At 40.7% G+C, this 22,165-nt stretch overlaps 1 protein-coding gene across 1 annotated transcript in view; it reads right to left on the bottom strand.

Moving 5' to 3' along the window:
* The window catches only part of Hsf5 (heat shock transcription factor 5), a 42,827-nt gene extending 21,403 nt beyond the window's left edge, over positions 1 to 21,424 (bottom strand). Inside the window, exons 1-3 of the mRNA XM_055620622.1 lie at positions 20,791 to 21,424; positions 15,187 to 15,561; positions 4,072 to 4,169 (exon numbers count right to left, since the gene is read on the bottom strand). Of these exons, the coding sequence (XP_055476597.1) occupies positions 4,072 to 4,169; positions 15,187 to 15,561; positions 20,791 to 21,424 (1,107 nt within the window). The remainder of the gene's footprint in view (positions 1 to 4,071; positions 4,170 to 15,186; positions 15,562 to 20,790) is intronic.
* Between the last annotated feature and the right edge of the window lie 741 nt (positions 21,425 to 22,165).

The raw sequence follows: 22,165 nt of genomic DNA, 5'->3' as shown, positions 1-22,165 counted from the left end.
ATAGTACTGTTTGGATAGAAAATCAAGTAAAAATTAAGGAGGAAAGTAGTAACATTTACGTTCATGAATGCTAAATACATTAAAGTTGAGCTCACTACAAAAGCCTGAAAGTGGAGCTAGGAATGTAGCTCAATGCCTAGCATACTCAGGCCCTAGATTCAATTACCAACATCACAAAAAGAAACAAAACCAGGAGGCTAATTTGATTTTTGAAATCGGTAGCTTCAAATGTGTTATTAGTAACATTGACTTAATATCTTCCATATCTCAACCATGTTGAGTTTAGCAGTGGAATGGAGTGCTGGTTCTCAGGGTAAAAATATACAAAATTAAAAGGCTAGAGTGCCCAAACACCTATTTGCTCACAAAATGTCTATATAGCACAATCTTCCATGAAAATGACAAAATGTCACCCTTATTTATCATCCATTATTTAAGGTGTAAGATTTTAAACACAGGGTGCTCACCAGTCCATCAATCCTGTGTACTCAGGGGAAAGCACTAACTCTGTTCCAAATGACCCAGGGGGAAATATATTGAATGTAAAATGCCCTTTGGTTCTTAAGATTGCTTTAATAATAAAACAATAGGCCAAAATAGTTGTTGTTTTTAGATTTATATCTTTAAGATATAGTCCCTTAGCAAAGCGTGATGGAACACACCTCTAATCCCAGCATTTGGGAAGCAGAGACAGAAGGATCACCGCAAGTTTGAGGCCAGCATGATCTACATAGTAAGTTTCAGAACAGCGAGGGCTACAGAGAGAGCCCCTGTCTCAAAAACCTTTTTTTTTTTTTTTTTAAAGATTTATTTATCGTATGAGTGCTCTATCTGCATATACACCTGCATGCCAGAAGAGGGCACCAGAGCCCAGTATAGACCGTTATGAGCCACCACGTGGTTGCCAGAAATTGGACTCAGGACCACTGGAAGAGCAAACAGTTCTCTTAACCGCTGAGCCACCTCTCCAGCTCCTCAAAAGAGTTTTTAAAATATGTCTTCTTATAAATAATTTTTAACCATAGTAGACATTCAATATGTGCTTTATAATTTCAGAGTATAAACAAAAAATGTCAAAGAGCTGTAATTAAATAAGACTGTAATTAAATAATTGATATTGTTAACATACTACAAGAATTGTGTATGTTTTAAGATGTTTAAAGTAAATAAAGTAAACTCAAATAGTATAAGCACCAAGTATTATAATCAGTATCACCACCTGAATTCTTAACTATGTGCCATATATATGCTAAATGCTTTATACACATTACTACATTTAATTCTCATAATAGCTCTATGAAATGTGATAATCTCAATTCGTTTTTATTTTGTGCCTTTTTTTTTTTTCTTTGAGAAGGGACTTATGCATACAAGGCTGGCCTCAAACTCTTCAGAGAACTGAGGATGGCCTTGAACTTATGATCTTCCTACTTCCACTTGTACTGAAATTACAGTCATGTGACTCACACAATGTTTATAAGGCCCCTGACAATCAAACCCAGGGCTTCATGCAGCCCAGGCAAGTACTCTGCCAACTGAGCTATGCTCTCAGCCTAATGGTTTCCATTTCAATATGATAAAATTTACTTTTTCTTTTTTTTTATTGTGGTGGTTGTGTGCCATGATATGCATGTGAAACTCAGAAGACAGCCCTGTGAAGTCTATTCTCTTTCCCACTTTACATAGGTTCTGGGCATCAAATTTGGGTCATCAGGTTTGCACTGAGTCATCCTACAGGTCCTGCTTTTTATTATGTTTGTTTTGTTTGCTTGCTTGCTGCATTGTATTTTGTTTTGAGACAGAATCTTGATACATAGCCCAACTCACTATGGAACTCAATATGTAGCTCATGCTGTTCTCAAACTTGAAACCTCCCACCTGCCTCTACTGGGTGTTGGGATTACAGGAACATATAACCAACCATGCCTAACTAAAAATTAATGTTGAAATAACTGACAGAGCCAGGGTCCAAGCCTAGGTTTGCCTGACTTCTGCTCTAAACCATGGCAACAAATTGACCTTTTTTCCTCCAGATTTTATTTAGTGTGTGTGTGTGTGTGTGTGTGTGTGTGTGTGTGTGTGTTCCAGTGCCATCAATGTGGGCATACGGAGGCTGAAGGACAACTTGCAGTAGTCTGTTTTTATCTCCTTCCACCATGAGATTGAATTTATGTTGTTTACCTTGGTGCTAAGCACCTTTGCATGCTGAGACATCTTGCTGGCCGGCCCTAGGCTGCCCTTTTATGCACACCCTCGCTGGTGATAACAATGCCACTATTTATCACATAGATTTGTTTTTGTTTTTCTGAGACAGGGTTTTTCTATATAGCCCTGGCTGTCCTGGAACTCACTCTGTAGACTAAGCTGACCTTGAACTCAGAAATCCACTTGCCTCTGCCTCCTGAGTGCTGGGATTAAAGACATGTACCACTACATCTGGTACTTATTATATTGAAAAATCAACAGAATCTAAAATCTTTGTGGTTTTCATTTTTTAATTTTATGTCTACTTATTTCCATTTTCCTAAGATTAGCATGTATCTTCACTATACAGTAAGAAGATTTTATACAAATGTTCAGATGATACATTTAAAATATGAACAAAAGACATCAGTCTATTTCTAGCATTATCTAGAGAAAAAAGTAAATTTACAAGCAAGAACATCTAATTGTAGGTTAAGTATATCCCTTTAGAGAAGATAGACTTAAGATATCATGTCTGATGATACTGGTCATAAAAAATGGCCAACTAAGCCAAATGTGATTGCTGACACTTGTAATCCCAGAATGCAGGAGGCTGAAGGATTTTCATGAATTCAGAGAGAGCCTGGGCTACACAGAAAGTTTCAGGAAAACAAACTATAGAAAGAGAACTTGTCAAAATTAAAAAGAGAGGGAGAGAGAAAAGGCTAGCTAAGTCACCTTTATTGGATTCTATTTTCTTCAAACAATAGTCTGATTATCTACTTTCCATGTTTTTTTCAAAAATGAAAAATAAAAAGGAATGTCTTTTGGTGTACCCTAATGCCATTAACAAAATATTTTCTTGGGCTGGTGGTAGTGTTTGCCAAACATGTGAGGTCCTGGGTTCAAGCCCCAGTTCTACATCACATGCAAACACACACACACACACACACACACACACACACACAATCATCTGGCCAAACACACAATTCCACTCTAATAATTATAGCACTAAATGCATAACATACAATCTGTTTTCTTTCTTTTTTTGCCTTTTCTTTTCTTTTTTTTTTTTTTTTTTTTTGAGACAGGGGTTTCTCTGTGTAGCCCTGGCTGTCCTGGAACTTACTCTCTAGAACAGGCTGGCCTTGAATTCAGAGATCCGCCTTTCTCTGCCTCCTGCATGCCTGTTCTTATTCTAAAAACATCAATATAAACCACTTAAATCAAAGCAGTTATTTTCTAAGAAATACTGACAAGATATTTGAAGTACCATGTTAACAGCATGCATACTGGCTGAAGGGGACCAGCAATTAAAGTTCTCATTGTACATACATATTCTGAGTTTTTCTGGTATTTATCTTACCCTGAAAAAGCCCTGCTGCAGAGTTTCATGGCCATTAACTAACCACAAGACTACTGAACAAGTGTGACTAAGGAAAGAAGTTTAATTTTTCATATATTTTTTCAGTACTGGGGGACAATTCCAGTGCCCTGTGTATGACAAGCAAGTGCTCCCTAGCCCACATCCCTAGCCTAGTAAATTTATAGTTAAAGGCCACATGTGAGGTGAGCTTGGTGGTGTACCCACTTGTGGCCCAGCGTTAAGGCACAGACATAAGGATCATGAGCTCAAGACCACCTTTGCTTATATAGCAAGACGCTGTTCTCAAAAAAGTAAAGGACAACCCAGAAAACAAAAAGACTACACGAAGCTAATGGCTCCTGTTTTGGACCATGCTAGCCAAGAATACTCAAGCATCATTCACACCAACTTTCTTTTACCTAGAACTCAGAAAACTAAGCCCACAAGCCTAGCTTACCACTGGCTTCTACTTTGAAAATCAGCCAGATTCATAGTATCTCGAATGTGTGCAAGAGTCTTACCTGGAAGTAGTTACAGTGTGCATAGGAAGAGGCAGTAGGAGGGACACAGCTACTTAGGGCATCCATGTGGGTGGAAGGAGAACAGCACTGTAGCACAGCTGCAACAGAGTCAAACACAAACAAGCCATCAACCAAATAAAACAACAACCAAAGAACATCTTTCATTCTGTATTTACACACGCGCGCGCGCGCGCACGAACACACACAAGGGTGCTTTTAATTGCTTTCAAAAAAACCTGTCCATATAATAAACTTTAAATTATTTACTTATTTATTTGTTTGTTTGTTCGAGACAAGCTTTTGATATATGTCCCTGACTGGTGTTGAACCCGTGATCCTCTTAGCTCTCTTCCTTTTGAGCTAGGTTATGTGTGTGCCTATACCTGGCTGTAATAAATTTTTAAAAGGTTATGTCATTTTTGTAATTTCTCTTTTGTTGTTTGAGACAGGGTCTCATGCAGCCCAGGCTGACCAAAAGCTCACTTGTATCTGAAGATGACCATGAATTCATGTTCCTCCTGTCTCCATTTCTCAAGCACTGGGATTACAGGCATGAGTTCCCACACCAAGCTTCTGCACTGCTGGGAATCAAGCCCAGGCTCCGCGTATAGGAGGCAGGTACTCTACCAACGATGCTACATCCCCAGCCAGTGATTACTTAGTACTTAAACATATTGTTACCTGTCTAGTCAAATGTTTATTCTTATTGAAAATAATTTCATTTCAATAAAAACAGCAAACTATATTTGCAGTTCCTAAGTAATCATTTAAACAACTATTTAGAGAGGGAAATGCTTTAGAATAAAATTAGTAAATATGCTCTCTAGTCTACCACTAAAAATTGTCTAGCAGAAAAAAGTACTTTTTTTTTTTGCCATTTAGACAAGTGGTTAGGAATATGGATCCCAGATTTGGCCTGCCTGGCTTTATAGCTGGCTCCATAATCAATATTTTATAAATCTGAGTATGGTTAATTACTTCAGGTCTCAATGTTTATATTCAATTAAAACATGGATAATAACAGAACATACTTAGTTAGTATGGTTGTTTCAAGGAATATAATGAGCTAGTATGCACAAAACAGAATAGCAATGACAGCAATCAATAAATATCAGCTAATATTTTAATTAAAATTTGTATAATACTAGGAAGCAAACTCAAAAAAATATTTTCAAAGCCTTTTCTTTGTGGTTAGGACACCATAAACAGATTGAGCTGTGCACTGGAAAGTTATACTTACGGATCCAGTCTTAATAGACTGAGCTCTTTTCCAGAGAAAGACTCTCCAGAATGAATGAGAATCAGTTACATGCATCATCACAACTTTGGCCTAAACATCATATGATACATACTGAATGCCTACCCTGCTTCAGACACAATGGCAGATGCTCCATATGCATTGATATCAAATGGCAATCCGATTAACATTACTTTTAAAAATAAGTACACTAAAACTTAGAGACAGTAAGAAATTTGCCAAAAATAACAAGGCTGGGTAGTCTCGAATGGGCTAACTTGTACTGTTCCTGAGAGAATAAATATGCTGGGAAATAAAGTGCATACAATAGCTAACTCAGAGGGATCGCTGTCAAAACTGGGAACAAAGGACTTTCCCTTCAGTTATTACTAAGGAAAATCTAGCCCCCTAGTGGCAGAAAAGACCTAGTCAGCAGCTGCAGGTTTTTGTTTCCTCATTGCACTGAAAGCAACGCTTCATTACAAATGAGCCAATGCAAGGACTACATTTATTTTTCTGAGATTTCAGTAGTATGACTCTGCTGCTTAAATATTATGAATAGCTGTTAAAATGTTTTCTAAAATAAATTTGTTGAAGGAATAAAAGTACAATATGCCCCTAGCTCTTAGTGTATAAGAAGACAGCAAACCATGAATGCTAATTTAAAGTGTCCAGCAGGAGGTGAGAAACGGAGCACAAAGGAAAGCCTTTGAAGTTCCGCCCTCCAACGTCTCCTGCCGGCCAGTGCAGCCCCACTTTGTCCAGGCAACAAGAAGAGCATGTGCTATTATCAGCTGGCATGTAGAACAGGAAAATCTAGGTGCCAAAATCCAAGTTAGCGCTTAATATGTGAAAAATTAATGTACTGTGCATTATGAAACCAATAACGTTATAAAACCAAGTTGACATTGTGTCCTCGGACACATTCTTCTGTATAAAGACCTTGCTTTGTCTTCCTAAGGCAGTGCTCACTTAGGACATTCTTTGTGTATAAGAAAAAGTGTAGGCAGGGCATGGTGGTGCACGCCTTTAATCCCAGCACTTGGGAGAAGAGACAGGCAGATCTTTGAGTTCAAGACCATCCTGGTCTACAAACAAAGTGAGAGTGAGTTCTAGGACAGCCAGGGCTATAGAGCGAAACATAGTCTTGAAACAAACAAACAAAAACAAAACCAAACAAAAAACAAACAAACAAAAACCAAACCAAAATACCAAAAAGAAAAAGTTTAGATAACAAACCAGAATCCACATCATATGCAAATTTAAGAGTAGAGGGCATTTAAATGTTTCTCAATAATAAAATAAAATTTCAGTCCTACTGAAAATCATTGCCCTCACTATACATGATGAAAACACTTTTGCACTTTATCCTGTAGAAATAATTCAAACGTATGTTTCAGATTTGAATCTACTCCAGGGCAGCACAGTGTTAATCATGAGAAAATGTCCAGTCACATAAATGCTCAGAAGAAACAGCAGAGTTAATAATGTATTTAATTTCAAGATTAAGTTACTATAGCAACTAAAGCTCTAATATCTGATTCGTTGTAAAGAAAAAGTCCCCCAGGAATACAGTCCTTTACAGTCTTTCAACTTTGCAATAGTGTAAAGATGATATGCATTCGGTATAAACCACATATGGAAACTTCTGTTCCTTAGCTCATCACTCCTGAGAAGCTGGGCAGCAGCAGAGAGCCCCAGTTCCCAGCATCTGATACCCTACAATGCCCTACTATTCAACTCTGAATATTTTGAATGTTAGGTTATTAAATCATTTTTTAAAAACCTTCAACTTTTGATGGGGCTACAGAACATACTGGCATAACTCCATCATGAGTTGAAGTGCACCTTTTGCCCAAGTAAGTGAGAGGGTAAATATGATGTTTTTGTTTGTTTTTTAAGACAGGGTTACTCTATGGAGCCCTGGCTGTCCTGGAACTCACTCAGTAGACCACACTGGCCTTGAACTCACCAATCTGCCTGCCTCTGATTCCTGAGTGCTGGAATTAAAAGCATGTGCCACCTGGCCTGAAAAAGTATATTTTTAAGTTGGGCATTGTGACACAAGGCTGGACTCTCAACACTCAGGAAGCTCAGGAGGGAGAACTTTGAGTTAAAGGCCAACCTGGGATACATGGCAATATCCTGTCTCAAAAACAAAACAAAACATTCTATACCCATGTTCATAGTACAATAGTCTACAAAAGTGAAAGCAATCTGGAATCCTTAAATAGACAAATGGATAAATGTAAATATAATACATGTTGTATAATTTTTATTCATCTTTGACACATGTACTACAAAGTGGATGAAACTTTAAGATATGATGAATGAAATATGCCAGTAACAAAAGGGTAACTATTATGTGACTATTTATATGAAGGTCCTAGGCAGTTATATTTGTAGAAAATTAGTGACTGCCAAGGACTAGAAAAAAAGAGACTGGCTTAGATAAGTACAGTCTCATTTAGATCATGTTAACATAGAAATGGTGATTTAGTGAAGATCGTGAATTTAGTGAATAATTCATAATACTGTGAGTTAGTGAAAATGAACTGTGCAGAGCAATTTATACATTAAATATTATATAGTTCAACTTATATGAAGTATCCCTAATAGTCAAATTCACAAACAGGAAGGAGGGCAGGCTGCCTAGAGCTAAGAGTGAGCGGGAGTTAGCATCTAATAGGTACTTTTTTTTTTTTTAATTAGGACGATGAAAATGTTCTGGGAATGCATAATGGTAATGGTGAACGTAAAAAGTCACAGAAAAGAGTTAAAGTTTGATTATATATGTGCTATTCTAAAGATGGCATGTTTCGCTTGTTTCCTGATGACAAGTCCCTCTCTTCCATAAGCACTGTCCTATCTAGGCACAGTAACAACAATGGGAAAATGTGTACCTCCACTCTGTTTCTGTACATCATGAAGGACGGAAAACCTAAAAACCAAAGTTTTGAAGGTAAGCAAAATTTCTAAATTATAGAGTGCTTATCTAGCATGTGCAGAACCCTAGGTTCCACCCAAATACTAAACAAGAATCCCACCTCTCCCCCAAAAAAGGGCTTTAAAAAACAAGAGCCTTTAATACCAGCACTTGGGAGGCAGACACAGGCAGACCTCTGTGAGCTCCAGGCCAGTCAGAGCCTCAAAGCAAGAGACCATTTCAAATAATAATGATAATAATGATGATGGGTTAGCAACATTTTTGCCTGAGGACCAATTTAATAAATGATATTTTTAAATAAAAATATTCAACTATTTTATCATATATATATAGATTTATTTGTATGCATATGAGTGCTGAGTGCTCTACCTGCATGTGCACCTGCACGCCAATAGGGAATTGGGTCACATTGTAGATGGCTGTGAGACACCCTGTGCTTCCTGAGACTTGAACTCAGGACCTCTTAAAGTGCTCTTAACCGATAAGCCATCTCTCCAGCTCCCTGTGTCTTAGAGTTCAAGATTTTATTTTAACTATGCTTATAGCTTCATGTGGGTTTGTCTGTATGAGTGCAGGTGCCCACTGAGGCCAGTAGGGAACACTGGGTCCCCTGCAGCTGGAGTTACAGGCAGTTACAAACCAACTCTCAGCCATCTCTCCAGCCCCCAAAGCATATATTTATACAAATTACTTAGCCCTTATAGTATTACTTACTAGCCTCATTTAAAAGACTGCATTTGAAAATATTTTAGTGTGTCTGTGTTTAGAGGTCAGGTCAATTACTTTTTACCTCAGTTTTTGAGGGGCTCTTTCCCTGAGGCTGGAGCTCAGGGCTTCAGCTAACCTGCCTCGACACCAAACCCTAGGGTCCCTCCCACCTCTGCTTCCCAGTGTTAGGAATGCAGGCAGACACCACTGGCTCATTTTATGTGGGTGCTGGGTGTCAACACTCAGGTCTTCATGCTTGCAGGGTGAGCACTTTACTGACGGAACCATTTCTGTAGCTCTTATCCTGTGTGTGTGTGTGTGTGTGTGTGTGTGTGTGTGTGTGTTTGCTTTTTGAGACAGTGTCTCATGTAGCAGCCCAGGCTGAACTTCTGAACTTACTGCCTCTACATCTCAACTGCTGAGACTACAGGTGTGTACTACTGTACCGGCTAAAGTATTTTATCCTTTTCATGTAAGTAGTGTTTTAATTTTTATAAAACCTGTTCATGGATAGTATTCAGTTTCTGGCCCAAACAATTATGGCTTCCTTATACTATAAAAAATTGGGAAATATGATAACCCACTAAAGGCCATCAGATGTCTAAATGAAAAGCTGGGGCTAGAACTTGTCCACTCTACTCAACAGCATGTTTGCCAAGGTCCATTATAATCAAGGACTATGCTAGGAGGAGAGGATACTGAGACACATTAAAAGCAGCCACACTACCCAGAGCTCCCAGTTAGGCCTTCTCACTCCAGCATCTGGAGGATGTCCCCTTTGCTGGGACAGAATGAGTTAGTAACCCACATCCACCCTGATGGCCAGCAGCACAGGAGGGCAGCTCCCCACCAGCATCTTTGTCTGCCCCAGCCGAGGAGAGCTAACTGTCTTCTGTGGAAGTGCTGAGTCAGGCTGGATGGGCTTCTGCACCAATCTGCCACAGACTAGCTGTACCTCAGTTTCTCCATCTACAAAATGAATTGCTACTCTGACCTTTAAAATGTAACTTTGGGGCTGACGAGAAGGCTCAGTGGGTAGAGCACTCTGAACATGTGCATGAAAGCCAGAGAGTGGATCTTCAGTACCCACAGAAAAGAAACAGAGGGTCGCCTGGGCAGGATGACTAGCTGTGCTAGCCAACCCATGGAGAGACCCTGCCTCAGAAAATAAAGTGGAGAGCGGTCAAGGAAACACCCAGCATCAACCTCTGCCTCCATGTGGATGTGCACATGCCCACAACACATTTGAACACATACACAAATGCCACATGCATGCACACAGAAAATAAAAAATAACTTTGAAAAGAAGGTAAAGTTGATCTTGAGTCAATTTAGCATGTTAGTCAAGGAAAAAAAATCCTTAATGCAGGACTTCATAAATATGGATGTATGAATAAAATATATTCAAATACATAGTAAAAATGAATAAAATTAAAAGGCTTAAAATGAAGTTTTTCTACATAAGTGGGAGATTATAGTATCACACTGAAAATAACAGGGGGCTAGATAGTTGATTCTAGACAGAATTAACTAAAGCAGATAAAACACTTTGTCTTTGAAGGATTATGAATTTCAAAGTGTGAACAAGATAGGCAAGAAAAATTAGTGTTTCAAAGGAGGGGCAAATGTAAAAACGTCACTCTGATGATCGTTTTGTTTTTTTGAATCAGGGTTCCGTGTAGCCCTGGCTGTCCTAGAACTAGCTGTGTAGAGCAGGCTGGCCTTGAATTCAGAGGTCCAACTGCCTGTGCCTCCTGAGTGCTGGGATTTAAGGTGTACACCACCACTGTCTGGCATGATGATCATTTTGTTAGTTGGCCTGATGGCATTTTTTTTTTTTAAGTTCCTGGTTTTAGTTAGCTTTACTAGAGAAATTAATCATTTATGAAATAAAATTCAAATTTTGGTAGTACTATTAAAAGAAGATGAATCCAAGTACTTTGTCATCATCTTTTACCCTAAATATTTTATTTTGAAATAGTCTTATTATATAGCCCTGGTTGTCCTGGAATTTACTATGTAGATCAGGCTGGGCTTGAACTGAGGGCCTCCTGAGCATGAGGGCTAAAAGCACCTAGCTCCCCCCAACCCCCGGCCCATAGAAGCCAGAAAAGGGCACTAGAACTCCTGGAATTGGAGTTATAAATTACTGTGAGCCATTATGTGGCAGCTGGGAACCAAACCCAAGTCATCTGCAAGAACAGCCAATGTGTCTAACTGAAACCATGTCTCCAGCACCTTACAACTAATGTTCAGATGACGTTTAGTGTTTTCTATTAAAATTTTATCTGAATCTTAGATAACAAGAGTTTGTTTTGAAGAGACTGAAATATGATCGCTATTTCAGTTAGTCACTTTTTCTGACCTACACAAATGTAGTAGGGATTGTCTTGCTTTTCAGTATTAACAAGCTGACTTAACTTTGAGAAGGCTGTTCATAATGCTGTTAACAGTTTCTTACTAAATGCTGGCTCTATTGCTTGGTATTTTGTACCCTGCACCCTCTTTGGTAGAATTAAGCAATTGCACAGTATTTTTTCTAGCATTCTCTCTTCCAGAACAGATACCTTCTATTCAACACAACTCTATCTGTATCTTCAGAAGTGCACAGTAGTTCCACTTATTTCATGTACTAGGAGCCGTCACAAGCACTTCTCAGCCTTTTGGCTAAGATCAAGTGTAGAAGCTATGATGACATTTGTTTTATTCTCATAATCTGAGAAACTATAGTCATCTCAAAATTATCCATCTTAAATGATGACAAAACAAAATTCAAACAACACAATATGATATAAACTACCCCAAACAACAGTAGCTCTTACTCTGCTTCTTTTTGCTGCTCTTCAGTGCTGGGGTGGGCACCAGGGCCTCATGCATGTTAAGGTGAGTTCCATCACTAAGCTACAGTCCCACTCCCTTCTTGTTCTTTTAAAAATGTCTCCTTCCACATTCTTACCTTGAACGCTTACAGACAAGAGTTACAAGTTCATAATCAAACGAAATAAAGAGTTTTATCTGTTTGTTTGTTTTGGCTTTGGTTTTTTAAGACAGAGCTTTTCTATGTAGCCCTGGCTGTCCTGGAACCTACTCTATAGACCAGGCTGGCCTCAAACTCAAATCCCCATGCCTATGTTGGGATTAAATGTGTGAACTACCATCCTGGCTTGATTTTTTAATAATATTCCAAATCAATAATTTAACCAGTACTATTTCTCCAAAGAATAAGTAGTATTAACTCTTTGGAACACTTTCTAACAGTATATAAGTGGTTCTCATAGAATGTAGAACTAAAAATCTTAATGAAAATTGCTGCAAACTCCAAGTAGATTTTCCAGTTAAAAAAACTTGCAGATTATAGTCATCTGTTCCTTAAGATTGCAGGGATATAATACTCAAACCACCGTGTCTAACAGACCCATAGAAAAGCCTCCAAGACTCCAAACTGGAAAGGTCAGGGTACATTTCTACCTTTCCCTATACCATCCAAATTTCAACTCCTAAGAAGCTTTTCTAAAAATTTTTAGGTTTATTTATCTTAATGTGGATGACTATTTTGCTGCATGTCTGTCTGTGACTATGTGCATGCTTGGTGACTGTGGAGCTCAGAACAGAGTATCAGGGCCTCTAGAACTGCAGTTACAGATGCTTGTGAACCACTATGTGGGAGCTGGGAACTGAACCCAAGTCCTCTTCAAGAGCAGCCAGTGCTCTTAACTGCTAAGACCTGTCTCGAGACTGACAAGAAGCTTTTGAGTCCTAAGTGCTTTAAGAAAAGAGAAATATTATTGGTGAAAGAGGAGACTAAGGAGTTATTTTGATTATATATAATATAACAAATTTAAGAAAGACAGGGCTGGGTGTGGTGGTGCACGCCTTTAGCTCAAGCACTCAGGAGGCAGAGGCAGGCAGATCTCTATGAGTTCAAAAAGAAGGTAGTCTACAGAGTGAGTTCTAGGACAGCCAAGACTACATAGAGAGACTGGACATGGTGAAGTACACCTTGAATCCCGGCACTGGGAAGCAGAGGCACACAGATCTCTGTTAGTTGGAGGTCAGCCTGGTCTACAGAGCTAGTTCCAGGACAGCCAGGGCTACACAGAGAAACCCTGTCTCAAAAAACAAAACATACAAACAAAAAGCCAAAACTCACAATATGTATACTATCTGCCTACAGATATTTCCTAGTCATATACAGAATGCAGGCAAAATAATTTAGCTAGTAATAACTAATTTGTTTATTAAAATACAGGATTAAATTTATACAATCAGTGGATGAATAATAGCAAGTTCATTCATGTTTATAAGTAAGTATATTACTAAAGTATATGATCTAGTTGTTAAAGATAACTACTGTTATAAAGTAAATAAATCACATCTTTAAAAGAAAGAATATTGGATTTAACCCACCAGTAACAAAAACCTATTTCTTGCTATATTTAAGATAAATAACTTATAAACATGAATTTAGCCATCTTCTACTTTTTAAAGATTACACAGATGTTTTTTCTTCAACGTAGCAGCTGCAAATCTGGAAAATATTAGAGCTTAATAATTTTCTATATAAGATTGTAAGTTTTAATTTTTTCTAATAGGTAAAATGATACTCTGGTTTCTCTTCAGACCATGTAAATCTTTCAGTTTTTACTAATAGGCAAGATAATTAAATATATTAAATCATATTTACTCCCGTTTTCATTCTCAGCTCCATTAGGAGAGGCAGACTGGCTCTGAACTCCCACAGTTGATTTCAACTTAGATGCTTAGTGAGAACAGAGTGATGTGTCTTTGAAATTTGTATCAGGTAAGGAGTCAGTCATAACACCACCACACATTTAGATGCTAACAGTCAGAAAGCAATAACATCACAAACACAACAGTCAACACACCCATAACTTTTAAATGGCAACAGATTATTTAATTCCTTTTCTAGTTCCTATTCCTTTTTCTTACTTTGTTAAATCTTCCCTGGGAGAACAGCCTAGCCAACACCTTTCAGAGGTTCTTTCTAGATCTGAAAAACTGACAAAAATTAACACTCCTAGGTCCCTAATTCATAAAGGAATGTCCCCTTTCCTCTTTCTGCTCTTCTCTGAAAGCTTTGACCCTCATCTCTGTCTATTGCCTCACTTTGCAGGTTGTCCAACCCATGGCCACAGGCCACATGCAACCAAGGATAGTTGTGAATAATGCCCAACACAAAATCATAAACTTACTTAAACACTCCGGGAATTTGTGTAAGTTGACTGTATGCCTATTGAGCTGACCTTTGTCGTGACGTGAAAACACTGGACAAGCCTGGAAGCACACATGAGACACACACCACTGCTACCGTGTTACCACGAAACAGAACGTAGTTGGAATGAAATAATATTATCTTGAAAAAGGGTGTCTGAAGACACTATTATTTTTTTTTAAGACACAAAAGCAGTGTTAACTCCTGGAAGGATTCCCAAGTGTCCTGGGATCTCCAGCCTGTCCTCAGGATCCTTGGAGGTCACAGCTCTGGTTGCAGTTTCCTGCCTGTTACCCCTTAGTCTTTAGCTGGCTGGAGGGACTAGTGCAAGGCTCGACTATCCCTCACACTTTAAGGATTTAATTTTCAAAGACTATGTGCTCTTGCTAAGCTTCATTACTGAAATACTAAAAAGATTTGATTATGAGGTAATTTCATTTGTGAAATTAAAAAAATACATCTTAAAAACAAATTGAAATAAACATTGCAACAAAGGTCAAATAAAAGTAAGGTTCTAGGGCACTAGAACTTAATTTCAGAACCAGAACATACTTTGAGGACACAGAATTTTCATTTCACTGAAAATACACACTTTTATGTGGTAACAGATTCTCAAAATTCTTAAGAACAAATGAAACTTTCTATATGTATTCTATATGTAAGATTTATTTTTAATTAGATGTATGTGAAGGGTGAGGTATGTGCATGTGAATGCAGGTGCTAGTGAAGGCCAGAGGCATTGCATCCCTGGGGCTGAACTTACAGGGTGCGAGAGTCCTCTGTAAGAGTATACTTTCTTAATAACTTAGCCATCTCTCCAGCCCCCAACCATTATATATTGTTTTAAATTACATCTGGTCAAGAAGTCATTAACATTTTTTAAAATGCATATTCCTATTTGTTAAGCACACAAAGATTAAAATGCGATAAAAATATAAATGTCCTTATAAACTACTTTTATAGAAGCCAGCAAACTTGAATGTCTCCTACCTGTTGGATAGTAGGCTTGGGAGTACTGCGCTGAGGGTGTGTAGTTACTATATTTTTGGGAGGAGCTGACCATTGTTTGAGGACCTTGTTGAACGTGTACAGATGTGGCGCTGGGCTGCAGCGTGTAAGTAACCTCAGTTGGAAATCTCTGCAGTACAGGAAATGGAACCCCTTTATCTGAAAAAGTGGGAGACGTCTCCACTTGTCCAGGGTGCATTCCAAGGGAGTTCTGCCATGTTCTAGGAGGAATCGGGGTACGATCTAAACCTTTCAGAGGGAAAGTGCTGTGGTTGTGGGATGAAGTTGATACGTAGGAATAAGGAGACAAATTATCTCGCCGGAATGACCGGTGAAATTGTCCTACAGCCACTGGTCCTGCATAAAAGAGGAAGAACACATTTACAAACTTTACAATACACCATCAGACAGTAAACCAAAAGTCAAAAACATGCAGCTGTTCACCTACCAGCTGTTTTTAACACAGCAGAACTTTGAATTTGGCAAAAACAAATTCAAAATACAGTACTAAAAGAATAACCAACTCTTGATTCTCAACATGACTGTCATAAAAAAGCAAAATGGCCAGCCTCTAAGCTCAAAATTAAATCAAAACTAGTTGTTTCCCATGCAGTCTTTCAAGCCATTTAGGAATTTTAATGAGTAGGAATTTATCACTCTACTACACACACAAATGTTGTAATAAATAAGAATTCATAGCATGACCCACAAAGAGACGTCATGCCCTTTGTCCCCTCTTCAGTTACTGTGTTGTTTACTTCTTCACTGCAGTGATTAATTATTTCCTTATTGTTTGAGCATGCCTGCTACAGCAAGTATGTGGCTGTCAGGCTGACTTTCAGGACTTAGTTCTCCCCTCCACCGTGTGGCTTCTGGAGGATGGAATTAAGAAGCACCTGTATTTGCTGAGCCACTTCACTGGTCCCTTTATTTACTTATTTTACATTCATTTATAGTTAATTTTTTGGGACAGTCTTACAATGTTGTCCTGACCTACATAACCCAGGTTCTAACCTGAAGCGTTGGAGCAATTTTCTTGCCTCAGGCAACTGAGTGGTAGGATCAAAGGCATGTGCCACTCAGCTTCAAGTGAAAAAAAAAATCCTTTTAGAAGTCAGGCTTAAAATTTTTCATCTAGTTTTCTTCATCTTTTCAATCAAGCAATCTTTCATGAGTTTTTTTTGTTTTTGTTTTGTTTTGTTTTGTTTGCTTTTGTTTTTCTTTTTTTTTAGGATCGGGGATCAAACTGCAAGCTTTGCATATTTAGGCAAGCACTCAACCGACTGAGCTGTAGTGCAAGCCCTGCATTTTGTTTGTCTGTTTTAGTCTCTAGTAAGGACCCTTCCCAGGTGCCAGCAGCCTTCAAACACTGACTTGCACATGTGCCGCAGAAAGCACTGATTAAATCTTCAGGTAGCTGGTCTCAGAGACCACAAGTATTTGCTTTTTCTTATCTAACTAGAGAGAAAAACGAGAAAAAGGACAAAAGTATGTAATGAAAAAACGGACAGCTATAAATATAGCCTAGATTTACAAGAATTACTTTGTAATTCTTGAATACAAAAACTAATTTATTCAGAAAGAGAATATTACCTATTGATTATGTATGTGGTTCACAATTTCCTTTCAAGATGTTTTTAAACTAATCTTATTACTTTATTAACCTAGTCTTTATTAAACAGAGGTAAAATTTAATTCATGTATGACTTCAGTGCTAGGCCACATGTTGAAAGATGTCACTCAAATATCTACCCAGTCAAATAATTAAATTATAAGCTATTCAACACATTACACATCTCCCATTCTATTTCCATGGCAATTAATTCCCTTGGCAAATAAAGCATTAGCACCTAGAATAAACAAATAGATGCATGAATTCTAACAACACAAATTCCGGAACCTGAGAAACCAAGCACTCTATCTAATGAAGAAAAAACAATTGCTAACTCAGAAGGCTGAAAGTATTCAAATGATAGATCTCTTAAAAACTTGGCTTGGCTGGGGCTAGGGCTCAGCAACAGAGTACTTGCTGAAGCATGTGGGAAGCTCTGGGTTAAATGCCCAGTACATCAAAACAAAACAAAAAACCCAAGCTTTCCTCTGAAGCACAAAGAACAGCTTTTGTGATGTTGCTTGCCTACCAGTTTCTTACATTCACATGCCTTGAACTCAGCACTGACAATCCCGGTTTTTCTTAAGGAACTGATACTTTTCACAACACCTGTTTCTGGGTTTCCCAACTACCCCATCCCTTACTTGTTATCTCCTTGGATGTTTTTACATGCCAAAACTACAAGCTGCCTACAGCTCACTGAACCTTCTGAACTCTTCAGGGATAGGCTGTTAAATCTCCAGTTGGGTTCCAAAAACATAGTTTTAATCTGAATTAAAAAAATAAATAAATTCTGGGGCTGGAGAGATGGCTCAGAGGTTAAGAGCACTGGCTGCTCTTCCAAAGGTCCCGAGTTCAATTCCCAGCAACCACATACATGGTGGCTCATAGCCATCTATAATAAGATCTGGTGTCCTCTTCTGGCATGCAGGTGTACCTGCAGACAGAACACTGTATACATAATAAATAAATCTTAAAAAAATAAATAAATTCTGCTTCTCCCATTATAAACTCTGAGTGATGGGCAATTACCTAGTTCAGATACTGATATTAAAGAATATTGTCAGGATCAGGTCATTCCTCACTGAGGAGGAGCTATTGACAGTCAATGGTTTCCTTAAGGGTGTGGCCCCTCATGGGCACCATGCTCTAAGCAGATGGCCCCACACCCAGGAGTACATGGGCAGTATAAATTAGACTCAGTATATAAGAGGACATAAAGTTGGTGGGAATAGATCTGGAAGGAGTTAGAGGGATGAATATGATTTAAAAAATACATTGTATGAAAATGTCAAAGAATTAAAAAAGCCCCAAAAGCAGTTGGGGGAGGGGGGAGAGATCATTATTAATTTGTTTCTTAAAGACGAAAACCAGGTTAGTTCTTTTTCCTTTTAAGGGTTAGCTAATAGGGCTCTCTCTGAACCATCACATTCATGTCTTCAAAATATCTTTAAGGTAAATTTGACAGTGTTTGAGCTCAGAATTTTGGAAATGCAGGGCATGATGGATTTTTGTCTTTAAAGATTCTGTTCCTTTTATGGAAAGGAAAACAAACTAACCATCCATTAAAATCTCAACTTTGCTCATAGAGGCCTGTGGTGTCTACATGTATCTACTTCCCAGACTTAATCTTCATTTGACCATTATAACAAATACTATAAATCGCCAGTGAAAACCAGATAACAAAAGTGAACTAAAAGTAAAAAACACAAAATCTTCACACTTTTATCAGGTATATTCTTGACTTAGTGGATCTAAATAAGAAGGCTAGGTCCTAAAACAGACTCCTCTACAATTACGGAGGATATGGAAGGTAGGAAGCAGCAGTCATGTAACTGAGGAAGTTCAAGTAGAGTAAAACTCGGGTGAGGGAAGCCTGGCAAGGTGGAACATGTCTTTAATCTCAGCTTTTGGGAGGTTGAGTCAGGAAGACTGCAAAGTCCAGACCAGCCTAGACTACATAACAAGATCTTGTGCCCAAAAGTTAGAACAGAAAAAGAAGAAGAAGAAGAGGAGGAGGAGGAGGAGGAGGAGGAGGAGGAGGAGGAGGAGGAGGGAGGGAGGGGGGGAGGAGGAGGAGGAGGAGGAGGAGAAGAAAGTAGAAGGGCCAAGGTCCTTAGCACATAGAAGGAAACAAACTGCAACAGTGTTCCTGAACCTACAAGAGAATCACATCACACCTGAACCAGTAACACAATTACCTATAGCAATCCTAACATCCTCCTGTACCTGACACCAGGAAAAAAACAGGAGATGCCTGAAAACACACACTTTCCATACATAAAAGCATGAAGCTTTTCAACAGATAGTCTTTAAACTGCAAATAAGTTGGATACTGGCTTTTTTAATACAATGGGAAAAATAGAATAACAAAAAGGCGCTCATTGGGTAAAGGTGCTTGCCACCAAGCCTGATGTCTTCAGTTTGACCCTAGTAGAGGAGAACAGACTCTTAAGGAGTTGTCTTTTGACTGCTACACACATGCCACACCTCAAGAGCATGTGTGTGCACATATATACAGATAAGCAAATATATGTAATTTTAAACACCAACAAAAAGAAGACCACTGGTTTAAGGCAGGTGAGGGGGAAAGAGTAAAGAGAAATTGTTGGAAGAATGTTACTTCCCTGTCTTCCCTCCCTCTGCCCTATAGAAATAAGACTTGAAAAACAAAATGAACAGACAACCCAAGCCAGAGTTTCTGCTGAACAAAGTCCACAGGATTGTTTCCACGTCTTCTTCCACACAAGTCCCCAGCCAAATCAAGGACCAGTGCATAGACAGCTCACTATTCCTTTAGAATTCCTTTAGAACATTCCCATGCCAGTTATTTTCTCAGCTTGGTACTAGAACTTTAACCTAGTTCCTTATCTTCTAAACTCCACAGAGAGAAAACCTAGGCCCTTATCTTCCAAATTCCAAATGCAGAATTGCTTCAGTGCTGGGCCTAGATTAAACTGACCATCGTGTTATTTGTACTTTTAAAGCTTTTCCATGCTTCAAAGTCTGAAAATGTTTCTATCACTCTTCTATGAGAAGGTGAAAAAACAAAAATCCCAAATTCCTATTACTGTATCCTGTTGCTCCTTGGTACAGCTGTCTGTCGCGGCCTCCACAGAGAACAAGAGGCATCAAGTCCATGAAGTAACTGTGACCAAAGGTCTCTGAGCTTTTCACTGAATATTTACACACTCTCCCTTATCCCAATCTCATCCTGAATGACCAGGGATAATGAAGAATCAATAAACTGTATATGTGTGCCTTCTAAAATTCTTTTAAACTAAGCCTCGGCACCTGGTTTTCGTCCTGTCTTTTAGCTGTTTTGCTTTATGTTTGTCCAACCATAACATCTCAAGCATTAGCGGGCTGACTCTACACTGGAACAAAGCTTGCCCCTTAGATACAGAGACAGTATCTACCGCTCTTGTTTGCCATTGGGAATTTAAATATGGCTGTTTTCATTAACACTTCACTGTTTTCTTAGATGTGTCAACAGGTGGAAGGTGGTATGCCCCTTCAAGAACAAACTTCCACTCAAGGGACCTGTTCCCTTTCCCCTTGGTTGGGTAAACAATGCCCTAAGTTTTCTTGACGGCAACTTTGTTCCTTCGCCCAAACCTGTGGAGTGCCTGTTCTTCTGACTGCTGGACAATGGAGGCCTTTCCCATCTGGTGCTTGCTTCCATAAATAACTATTTATTCTAGCCGTTCACAGTGGAGAGACTAGATAGGGGTAAATGGCTAAAGAGGTTAGGGGTGGAGGTAAGTTAACTCTTGGAGAAGAGCGGAAAGCAAGCCCAAAGCCTGTATGTCTTTTGCAGCTAGACACAGACCAGGGGATGCTTACGGACTCTTGCCGGAGGAGACGCAAGTGCAGGTGCTGCGACCTAGTCCTGGAGTTGGGCGGAAATGGCGTTCGCTCCCTGCCGCCCACGTGCTTGACGAAGAGCGAGGATCCAGGTGGCACACACTCACCATGCTGCTCTGGCCGGGGCCCTGAGGGCTGGGGCGGCGGGTCCTGATGCTGCAGCGGGGAGGTGGAGGCTGAGGCCGAGGCAGAGGCTGACGTGATGAGGAGCCGCTGGAAGCGGTTGGGCGGGCGACAGGGCACCTCCAGTCCGGCCGCCAGCTTGGCCTTGTTGGCGCTGGTGAGCCTCTTGAGGTGAACGAGCAGCTGAGGCTGGTCGCGGCGGAAGTGCGGGCTGTGGAAGTGGTGGAGTGGCCCGTCGCCCGCCGGCCCGCCAGCCCCAGGCCCGGGCCCGGGCCCCGCCGCCCCCGGCCCACCCAGCACCACCTTGCGGAAGCCGTAGAGGTTGAGCTGCCGGATGAAGCTGGTGAAGTTGGTGGTTTTGAAGAGCTCGGGCTCGGCCCCGGCCGCTCCGACGCCGCTGCCGCCGCCCCCGCCGCTGCTCCCCGCTCCCCCCGCGCCCCCGGCCCCGGGGCCCGGCGGGCTGAGCAGCTCGGCCTCGAAGAGCGGCTGGTCGATAAGCAGCCCCTCGCCACGGCCGTCCCAGCGGATGGAGCGGTACCGAGGGCTGTTCACCAGCCGCCACAGCTTGGCGGGGAAGTTGTTGGGGTTGATGGGGGTGGACAGCAGCGCCTCCTCCATCGCCCGCCCGGGCCCTGGGCCTCGCCCCGCCGAGCCTGGCTCTCCCACCGTTCTCGATCCCCCGGGCCTTCGCTGCGCCCTGCCCCCTCCTGCAGCGCCCGGCCGCCGAGGCCGGACCGTTGGCGCACGAGTCCCCGGCACGCCCTCCGGTGTGGCCAATGGGGCCTCGAGTTCCCGCCGCGTGGGGGCCGACGGCCTCGAGCCCGCCCTCCCCCTCGGCGGGGTGCACGCCTTCGACGGCGGGGGGGGAGGGGGACACTGCCGCCTAAGGCCGCCTTCGCGTGCCTCCCAGAACCGGGCCCTCGCCGTCCGGTGTCCGGAGGGCAGCACGCCGCCGGGAACTGTGGTTCCTGAGGAGAGAGCGGCTCAGTTTACCTTAGCACGATCCGAGGAGCTCCCGGCGGGGCAGGGCGGCCAGGCGGGGATTCAGAACGCAGAGGACGCTCAAGCGATACACGGGCAGTGGTTCCTGAGAACAGAGGGGCTCACGCCACAGTCTTTTCTAACAGTCGAATTGCTGCTCTCTCCAAATAAAAATGACGGTGGGTGGGGGTAGGTACAGTAACCAGGGTCCATGAATTCATCTAGTATATAGCAGCACGGTTATATCTATCCTTTTTCTTTCTGCTCAAGAAAACTGGAATTCAAAATAGGTGATGCCCCCGGTACTAGGCAGAAGAGAATAAAGATCGGTAGGAGCAGCTGTGATCTCCTGACAAGAAAGAGAAACAAACTTCACAC

Source organism: Psammomys obesus, unplaced genomic scaffold (genome assembly GCF_907164565.1).
Source record: "Psammomys obesus unplaced genomic scaffold, mPsaObe1.curated_primary_1811, whole genome shotgun sequence".
Lineage (NCBI taxonomy): Eukaryota > Metazoa > Chordata > Mammalia > Rodentia > Muridae > Psammomys > Psammomys obesus.
This window is presented reverse-complemented; position numbering and strand designations above follow the sequence as displayed.